Source organism: Aplidium turbinatum, chromosome 4 (genome assembly GCF_918807975.1).
Source record: "Aplidium turbinatum chromosome 4, kaAplTurb1.1, whole genome shotgun sequence".
NCBI classification, from domain to species: domain Eukaryota; kingdom Metazoa; phylum Chordata; class Ascidiacea; order Aplousobranchia; family Polyclinidae; genus Aplidium; species Aplidium turbinatum.
This window is the reverse complement of record NC_137475.1, coordinates 5,401,758-5,412,126: the sequence shown is the minus strand read 5'-3', so window position 1 is coordinate 5,412,126 and position 10,369 is coordinate 5,401,758. Positions and strand designations below refer to the sequence as shown.

Below are 10,369 nucleotides of genomic sequence, written 5' to 3'. Positions count from 1 at the left end.
CAGATTGGAAAAACAGAACATTTTATTGACACTGTGTACGAAGTTTATGATTCAAAAACCACAACCTTTAACAACTGTTTTTTCTTCTTTCTTGGAGGACTAAGTAGGAGAGTTCCCACGGTGGCTAGTAGGTTTGGAAGTTCACTGGTGAAAATTGACTTTTGTGTTTGGGGAGTTAAGACTTGGTTGCTTCATTCTATTTGTTGTTATAAATAGTACGTCAATAAGACGTGGGAAAATGTTGAATTTATGCAATAGTTGTGTGAAGTGTGGAAAGCCAAGTCAAAATTTAACAAGTTTGTTTCTGTCAATGTGATTTTATAGATGACGTAAGTTTCTTTATTTCTCAACACAAAATGAGCTCATGAATATTATTTTTTTGATGAAATACAAAAGCACTGCATATATAAGTAAGTTTTAACTCACACAAATATCGCTCTATCTTCTTCAAGGGAAAAGAACCCAAGAAAAAAGTCCAGGTGTTTAAATCTAAAATTGATGAATAGCGCGAGGTGTCCTAGTTCTCTCATATAACCTTCGTCGTGACGCGCTTAGCTTCATAAGGAAAGAAAGCAAAGCAGTGGGCACAGCTTGTTTATCTCGTGATGGGTGAATTAATGTTTGAAAGGTTGTTCATTTATATGGTTGCGACCTTGCAAACGTTTCAGGAAAGCTGGTCAAGAAATAGAAAAAAAATTTTGTTTCACTTACGCTTTTGATGAAATTACTGGCTTTTAAATGGTGTTTTTATGGTAAGAATTGTACTTGACTCAAAAAGGTTATCAATTATTCAAATGTAAGGACAAGGACTGGAAAGGCCTTAGCGCAGATCGATAACCAGACTTGAAGCTTAGCCTGATAATAGGTTTCGTTTTTTGATGTTAATTCATTGTTGCAAAACGTAGAAGAAACGTGAAAGCACGGGACTAAGAAACGGCAAACAGCAAGATCGATGCTTAAACCCTCTGAGAGCAGTTGTTGCATTTTACGTAATTAAAAAACTGAGTTAAAATACATTAGTACCCGATGATGTTTTTTTTTTCTTTTTTACTCTCCAAGCTCGCGATGAAAAATAAAATACAGCTCATCCAATTTTCATTTTACCGATTCAAGTATAGAGAAGACATTTTTATTTATTTTAAAATTTTGAAAAGTATTCCTGCAGGGCGCAGACCCCATGAATGCAATACAGCAGATCCCAAAAAATGGTAAGGAGTCAGTGCCGGTATATGTTTATTGTAAAGCCCTGTTAAGATTATTAAAAAAAATAGCGTTTTATTTTACAGCGTTGTGTTTTATTGTTTTGTTTAATTGCTTGACTTCTGCTCTTGTATATTAAAAATGCCCAACTGTCGATATTCTTCTCCCAAGAGGAGAATTCCTTCTGCTCCATCTGAAGAGGAGATTCTTGGTTGGTCTGAACCACCACCTCCTTACTCGACCATCTGCCCTGAGGGAGGCGTACACCCTCCTGAAGATCGTTACCGCCATTGTCGCTCTCAGAGCGAGGAGAGAAGACGTGGAAATTGCCGAATAATCCACACTAAGGTTCTTGAATGTGATGGAGAGCGACGTGTCTACATGGATGAAGTCTCCTACATTAAACATGAGAGAAACAATCGAAATCTAAGAAACTGCACTTCACCACAAGCTTTGGATGACATTGATTTTTATCCCACCCAACAAGTGCATTGCACTGATCCGTCTTCAAATCATCACTTGCATTGCCCTATCCGCAAAGAAAATGGCGTCACGTACGCTATGCCAATATCACGTCATTCAAGGCACAACTCAGGGAAGATTAAAGATGACTTTGATGTTGAATATGCGATGTGAGTGGCCTTTAACTACTGTTACATCAATAAACCAAAATAAGTTCACAAACTCACACCGGTAGTTCTAAAAAAACACATCACAAAATGATTCGGTACTGAAAATAAAAAACAAAAAGCGATTTTCACATTTTGAAGTATTTGGTACAGGACATACTTAAAATGAATCGCATTTTCAACAAATCCTAAGGCTATGTTTCATCTACTTCTCAAAATTACATCATCAACTAACACAAATTTTCTTTATTGATAGCAGTCTATTTGAGGCTGTAACTTATTATTTTACGCTCTTTGACAGTGGCAGCAGCGGGATGGAAATAAATGGCATAGGATAGGATCTGTTACAACCATTGCACATTCCAAATTTTACACACTTCAGCTTTATTAGTGGATGTGAAAAAAAATCAAAAAAATCCCTTTCCAAGCGCTTTCCATAATTTTATGAAACACGAGTTCTCAATAAGACTTGTAGTGTAGTAAGAACAATAAATGTTTTGAGACGCGATTAAATTCCACTTTCTTTTGTTGAATCTTTTGAGTTTCATTTTTCACTGTTCAATTTAGAGACGTAGCTTATTGATGGAATGTATCATACGAAACAATAGGCAGCTTTGCTGTAGAAAATTGATTGTTTCAAGTAATAGAACAATACAGCGTAAGTAACAGAAAATTTAGAACTGTATAGTGTATATAGGCTTCTGGTTGTACATGAGGACGAGAAAACATGGTAAAAATATGGATAGAATTTCCTTGCATTCTATTCTACAAACTCTAAGGTGGTCTAACGTTTAGAACGCACATGTGGGTTTCAATAAAAAATTTTCGAAAATCCTTTCCAAGTGATGAAATGTGAACCTAAAGCGACAAACCTAAATTCCTTCTCATAACTTTTATATGTTTTGCTCTCAAGGATGTGTTTGGGCTTTGTTAGCTTTACCAAGATTTGACAGCCTTGGAATTGAATGAGCTACCAGGCGTGAAAAAAAAAACTTGTAAAATTTCATCAATTATTTCATTTTCGAAAAGGGTAAATATAAGTAAACATTGTTCTTACTAAATGCATTGATGACCAATGAAGCTTAAACTAAAGCAGTTTTTGGCGAAAAAATTATTTATTTTTTAGCGCTTGACTTGAAAAGTGATTTACCACAGCCTAAAATTGACCTCCGTAAAATGAGCATTTTAATACTTATACAAATGCAACAGCTGGCAGTGCACAGCAAGTTCACTGTGGCATTACCTACTTGCTCTCATGAAACACTCTGGAATGGTTGACAGCAACTACAGAACGGTAGAAAAATTGTGGGAAAATATCTTTCACCAACAAAGTGTTTTCAAATGCCTGGTTCAAAGTATAGTGTGACAGAGCATCCAATGCCATTCATGTTTGTTGATCAATTTCCTAATTTGTGTCCACAGAATGTGGCTTTTGGTAACAGATGTTAATACGAGACACCTATAAAGGCTCACTGAGTCTATTTGATAATGATGACGGTCATGTTCATTGATTTTAGCCGATTGCCATATGTCTCGGTTTGTACTGTGGTCATAACGGTTCAGGTCTTTTCCTCGACAGTGTAATGAGTTTTTGCTGTTTCATCATCCGTAGAAACAACTGTGGACAAAAATATTGACTCTTGAAAGCAACTGGATTAAACGCAAATGATCTTTTCAATTTGTTGTCCCCGGCGCTAAACACTGTTTGCTTTATCAGTCAGGTTTCGCTGGTGGCTTTCAGTGAAGGTCCAACGTGAAGAACAATATTGTCTCTTTTATTTATCGAGTCTTGAAGGACTGCTGCTGTGTGAGTCTAAGAGTCTGGAAGGCATAAAAAGTGCCGCATGGTAAACACCCTCGCGGTTTTTCAACAGTATTATTACGTCATCGATAGCGTTATCAGCCAGTTAGGCTATGGTCAACTTAACTGTCAAATGTAGCGGCATTTATCGGCACTTTGGCGCTGATGTTCTTGGGCAAACTAGGCTGTTGACGCTGAGAAAAAACAAAATGCTTATCGCCACCAAAAGACATTGGCTTGATAACACCAAAGTTATTGCCTTGAGATTAATTGAAGTCTTCTATGTTGAATATTTGACAAAAAACAAACTCGTGACGTATTCTTTATCTAAGAGTCCTAGATAAGTTGTGTATTTGTTTTGTTTTTCAATGTAACGTTTTTGAACAAGTTAATAGTTTCTGATCGCAAAACAGAGAATAGTTAAGACAGATGCGACGAAAGGCACTGCTTTCAGCTCTTAATCTCTGTTTTACAATGAATGATTGTGTCCATCAAGCTTGTTTCGTAATGGCCTTAACCTTCCTTCAACAATCGGAAAAAAATTATAAAAAATACAGTAGTAAAATTGTACTTCATTGTAAAATAGCAAAAGTAGTAGCGGCATCTTATTGATTAGTTCACTGCTAAACTTTCCAGTTGTGTGAAAGTTTTGACGCATCTGAGAAACCATAAAAACTAGGGTTGCTATGTGAGGATTTTACTGTGAACCAATCTGGTCACCTCATTTCGACAATACTTGAATCATAATTGAGATCTTTTGAACTGAGCAAATACGAATTTCATTTCTTTTCTAAGTGATTCCCTTTTATCAAAATATTTTTATTTACAGGATTCCACCACTTTCAAACAGTGAAGTATACGACGTCATCCAGAAGTTCATGAAGAAGCGTAGTTTGTTGAAAGGAAACAAATATAAGGACTACGATGTCCTTGAGACTCATACTTCCCCGGTTTGGCATGTACGTGCATTTGCATTTAAAACTTACCTTAACCTAATGGAATGGTTCTATTAACTGTTCAAAAATCTTGACTACCCTAAATAAAGATAAAAACTGATATGAGAGCTAAATTCCTTGTTGGTTATTTTGTTGTAACTTCTTTTCAACTTTTGAATGTTTAACCATAGAGAAATAAAACAAAGTAACTTCAGCAGGTTTAACATGATTTATTACATGCACAAATATAACATAAATAAAAATAAACTCTAACGTTTTCGACATGTACGTGTGTCCTCATCAGGAATTACATATCTGCAATATACATAAAATGAAAATTGTAAGGTAAACTTGACTTTGCACTGTAACTGTATACTAACGACACTCCAGACTGAAAAGCACAAACTGAACGAGTGACACAGGAATGATTACAAGTAAATTATACGGTGGAAACAGATCACATGAGGTGTAAACTACAGCCATTAGCCAAACAATTAGAACACACACAAGAAGAACAATGAGCCACAGGCGAATAACTGCCTGTTGAGAGACGGATTTTCTAACAATGCAAAGTTTGGAAGGGCGCATAACACCTCACCTAGTGATGTCAACTGACATGGTAGATGGATTCCTATTTTAACCTCCCATTTTTCAACAGTATCACATCATCACGATCCTTGAGAGTCGTCAGCTCACTGATGAGAAGAAGCCTTGTCAAGGTGAGGGTCGTTTAAGCAAATTCTGATTTGAACAAAAATAAACAGCCAAGTCTTATATTCATTGCATTTAAACCAGCCTTGGTCTATTCTTTCAGCTTCCACCTACGCACAAACAGTACACGACGTTTCAAAACGGAGAGTGATCAATAACCTATCATTGTCAGAATTGGTATTTTTTTTACAGTATTTCATTTTCATTGTTAATAGGTAGACGCAGTACCTCGTCCAAGCCCCAACATTTCAGTTCGGAATGGGAGGTTCCCATTGACATGCCAATAGATGGGAAATCGAGAACCGTGGTAGTCCCTGGAACATCTGCTGAAGTAGAGTGTGATCGGTGAGCAATGTCAAGAATTTTAGAGTTGAATCGATGCACTTTTATCTTTCTAATGTCAAAATGCAATAGGAAGTTATTGCTAGAATTACTTTAGAATGAGTGATGCGACAAACTAATACTTTATGTTGTGTACTTCAGCTGCTGTGGTAAGGGTACTAAAGAATGCGGCGACTGCAGAGGAAGTGGACAAGTTGATTGCTACAGCTGTCATGCGTTGGGTCATACGATCACAAACGAGACAATCGTAAGTATCTTACAGCTTAAAGATGATTTAAAGATGTGGAAAAAGTTTGAAGTTTTTTTACTGCATTAGAATCAAGGCTGTGGCATTCCACATCATCATCACTCATCATCGCTAAAAAAAATAAGGCCATCAACTGGAAAATTAAAAGCTTCCCGGCACGTTCTTGATTTTCTCTGGCCAATACTAATATATATTTTTTTCATTATTAGGTGCACAGTTACAGCACAGATTCAAGTATTCAACCAACAACAGAAGTTGTTTCAAGGCAAGTGCAATGCCACCACTGTGGAGGAATGGGCCGGAATATGTAAGTAGATTTGGAATTTCAAAATCAACATTATCTTTGTGAGAATTACAAGTTTAAGTGTAAAAAGATATGCAAAAGATATTTACCTAAATCAGGAGTGACTAAACGTTTTTCAAAGGCATAGGATAAGGATAAAGCAAACAATTTAATGAATTGATCCAATAAGATCTCTTTGAAATTTAAATAATACAGAAATTTTGAAAAATCAATTGGTTGCAAATGCTGCTACCTTAAGTCATAACTCTGCATAAGACCGCACTCAATTTTTCTCTCAGGTACTTCTTGTTTAACTTTTTTCTTTATTATCAATTTTATCGTATTATATTTTTGCAGCTGTCACTCTTGCAGTGGAAGTTGCGCAAAGCGATGCAGAGGATGTAGCGGCTCAGGAAAGATGTTGATTTTTCAACAAGTCACCGCCAAGTGGTAGGTTGAAGTATTAACATACTTCTTTATATTTGTAAAGATAAAAGGATACTACTCCTTCAATAATCTTCACTTCAATATATATAAATTTTGGCGACAAAGTTTCCCTGAACAACTCTTGTAACTAAAGGTGATGCAATATTACTTCAACTTCTTTAAGCTGCACATTGACAACAGGCAGCACATAACTTCATTCAGCGGCACTTAAAGGGTGTATTTGCTGTGTTTCCTTTCAAAGATATTTTAAGTATTTCTTGAAAACACTCAACTGTCAATTTCCCTAACCTGATCTGTGTCGGTTTGAAGTCGCTACAAGCACATCTATAAGGAGGCTAATTTGTTAAAACAAAGCTTCAGAAAGGACTTTTCAATACAAGGATTATCATGCTTTAATTTGTCGTGTTTGTAATATTGTAAAATCTGACAATATCCAATATTTGCTTAGGTTCTTGAATAGGCTACATCTGTATTTGTGAAGATTATTGCAATTTTCAAGAGCACTTTTATAATGGTTTGTCTTGTACAGGACAACCAAATCTTCATATCACTTGAGTGAATCCAATGTACCTGATGAATACCTTACAAAAGGGGGTGGATTGCATGTGTTTAATGATACAAGGTCCAATTGCCCACTTGATCCTATCCACAGCAGTGATTGCTTGAACAAAGAAATCCAAGCTGCTTCAGAGATACAGGTTGCCAAACACAGAGTCATTCGATATGACGAGATGCTGAGAGAGCAGGTAGAGACAATTCATGTTTTCTGTAAAAAAAAAATTAAAAGCTGTTTTTTATGCATACTAAAATTTAATATTACTCTTACTCATTCATGCAATTGTATTCTCTCGATCACTAACTTCTCCCTCGTTTGCTCTCTTCCTACTCATTTCTTCTACTTCTGAAAATTAAGAAATTTAAAATAATAACTTAATCTATCACCATTTTTACAAGTGCTGGCAGCATCCTTACTGAAAAAGATTAAAAATTTCTATTCAAAGTCTTCGAGCAGTTTTCAAACTCAAACACTTTTGTGGGTTTCAGGATTTTCCTTTATAGAATTCAAATCCTGTTCCACCCTACTCTGGCTTCTTTACTATTTCAGTAACATTCCTTGTAATAAAACTAATCACTGAATTTATTGTTCAGTCTCATTTCGTTCAACTTGTACCCGTGTACAAAGTGACAATGGGAAAACCTGAAAAGAAAACACAATTCAGCCGAACTCAGTTATACAAGAAACAAAAAGTCTTCTACATTGTGGGGACGAACAAGCTGGTGTACAATCCTAACGGCAAGGGCTGCAAAAAATCTTAAGCTGATTCCAACTTTGAAAGTTCATGCACTTTGTTCCTTGAGAAGCTGCTGCGAAACGTTTTCAACGCCAAGACTTAAGATTGTTGGGATTGTAAAGATGAACTAAATCCCAACACAATCTATTGCTTTTAACTTGGTAAGATTGCCAAGATTGGTTACTGGGAACAGTTGTGTTTTAAAGCAGATGAACTTGTAGTACGATGAAAAAAGTTTTTAAAACTATTTCATCAATGTATTAAAACGTCAACTAAGCATTTTATTCGACAGTTTTCGCTGTTTTTGTCTTTTAGTGTCGTTCGTGTGTTGACACAATAAAAACATACGTGCTTTGTGTTTGTATTTTATTATTGATAACTTTGTTCATAGAGTTGTAAGATATATATTGTGTTGTTTTATTTCATCCATAGCGCTTGTCCGTGCATTGCTGACAGTTGTTCTATAATCAAGCAATTGAGTTCTTCACAAAGATTGTGTTATATGATAACTGCGTCTGAGTATACCTAAACTCGATGTTTCATGTTGTAAACTTTACGTGAATACCTACACCTAGTGTATTGAAGTGCTAGTGTAGTGTACTAAATAGGCCTACTGAAGCATTTTCTATACGAAGCATACTGTAGACACAAAACCCAGTTTGATTCGCAAATTTAGTAAATTTGCCTTTTAAACCCTCACAACTGGTTTAAAAAAAGCACTTTAGAGTAAGTTCAGTTTTGTTTTTGAAGAATGCATGTAAACGGAATAAAACATATACACAAGTTCGTGTTCAAGATGAGGAAATAGCGACGACAACTACTTCATTGATTGTGAGTTTAATGACGTATGTTAGATACATTTGCACTTTACTGGATGCAGTTTTTTATTTTTTGTGTTTGTGGAATGGTTTCGAGTACTTTTGTTTTACTTTGTGGACAATTCTTTCAAAGGTCAAACGTTTCGCATTTTGCGTTTGTTAACATAAAAACTGTGAAATTTTAACCTAACCAGCATGCCAAAAACAGTTCTCTAAACAACACGGAATCACAAACTTTGCCCCGCCAGCAAATCAATTTTTTTAACATAGAATCAACATCTACTGACTTTGAATCAATTTAAGTAAGGACTGAATCGCTTGCGAGTGTTGTTCGGAGAAAAAAATGAAATGTGTTGGGAAGAAAATATTTCCCATTGTGTTGCCAGTCTGTATACTTGTTCAAGAAATGTACAGAGTTCTGTGTAACTTGCGTTTGTTGACGTGCATACTACGTAAAAGTTCTATTTGCTTAACAACTCGAGCTAAATCTCGTTTCATCATCAGCTCTTATGATTGCTTGGTTATCTTAACATACGTTTTATAACAAGTCAGAAGAAGATATTTCTGTCAGAAGATACTTACACCCGTCAGATACTTACACCTGTCAGAAGATATTTCATTTTCTTGACGTTTTATAAAAGCATCATTTTTGGGTAAATTTTGCAAGTTTTAATGTAAATGGGATTTTTTTTTGTGTAATTGTTGTCTCTTCATGCGATGTCTTCATATTGAAAGGTGTGATGCTCTGAAACACGTCGCATCTGTCGCGAGTATATCTGATGCATAATTACGTTTTGTTTAGAGATGTGGAAACCGATTGAAAAAATTTTCAACGCAAAGCGCGTGCAATGTTTTTCTGAAAACGTATTAAAATTTCTTAATATGCATCCGCACTCATATGCTGGCAAGCTGCTGTCCAAAGATTGCAAATAAGATATAGAAAAGGAGCTGATAGAAAAAAATCAACTTGATGAAATAACTAATTAATTTACCCCGCTAGGTGGCACAAAAGATTTCGCACAAGCAAATACACAATGACAAAAATGGATTGACAGACGACATTTTAGATAGGAATGTCGTTATTTGAGGCAAAAGACAGTGTCCAGACAGCAAATTAACTGTTTTTTACATTGATTCAACGTCTGTAGACGTTGAAATGTAATGTAAAAAAAGCAGTTGACTTTCTGTCTTAGATATCCGTAAAAATGAGATATTTTTCACATCAAAATAAACGCGATCCCTTGATGTGTTGGTTTGCTGAAAGATGCTTGAAGCAAAAGTTGACAAAAAGGAGTTTAAATTAGTTTTTTTCACTGTCGAATTTATTATAGTCGCTGTGCGGTGAGTAATTGTCCTGCCGCCAACATTTTATACTTTTGTCTACAACTCCATAGTGTAGTCAGTAGTCACTATATGACAACTATAGGTAGGTAAAGGACTAAAGGTGGTCAAATCAGTTACTCAGGCTCTGGAAATGAAAAGATGGGTTTTCATTACAAGCCTTCGGCACTAAACAAGAGTAGGGTGGCCAGTTCTTTTTGTTCGGATGCTTTTCTTTTAGCAATTATGCCTACCCAATTTATCACACCCTAGGTAGAGGTGAGGGACGTTTCTCAACAACCAGGTGCAAAATAGTGTTCACATTATTAGAAATGCTGCTTATC

General features: G+C 35.7%; 1 protein-coding gene across 1 annotated transcript; it reads left to right on the top strand.

Moving 5' to 3' along the window:
- The first annotated feature begins 1,293 nt into the window (after positions 1 to 1,293).
- LOC145769632 (uncharacterized) lies at positions 1,294 to 9,592 on the top strand. Its single transcript, XM_082581304.1, has 9 exons — positions 1,294 to 1,832; positions 4,460 to 4,589; positions 5,224 to 5,284; positions 5,492 to 5,621; positions 5,760 to 5,865; positions 6,075 to 6,172; positions 6,506 to 6,598; positions 7,125 to 7,341; positions 7,745 to 9,592. The coding sequence occupies exons 1-9, from the start codon at positions 1,342 to 1,344 to the stop codon at positions 7,910 to 7,912; spliced, it is 1,494 nt and encodes a 497-aa protein (XP_082437430.1). The 5' UTR covers positions 1,294 to 1,341; the 3' UTR covers positions 7,913 to 9,592.
- Positions 9,593 to 10,369: the final 777 nt, after the last annotated feature.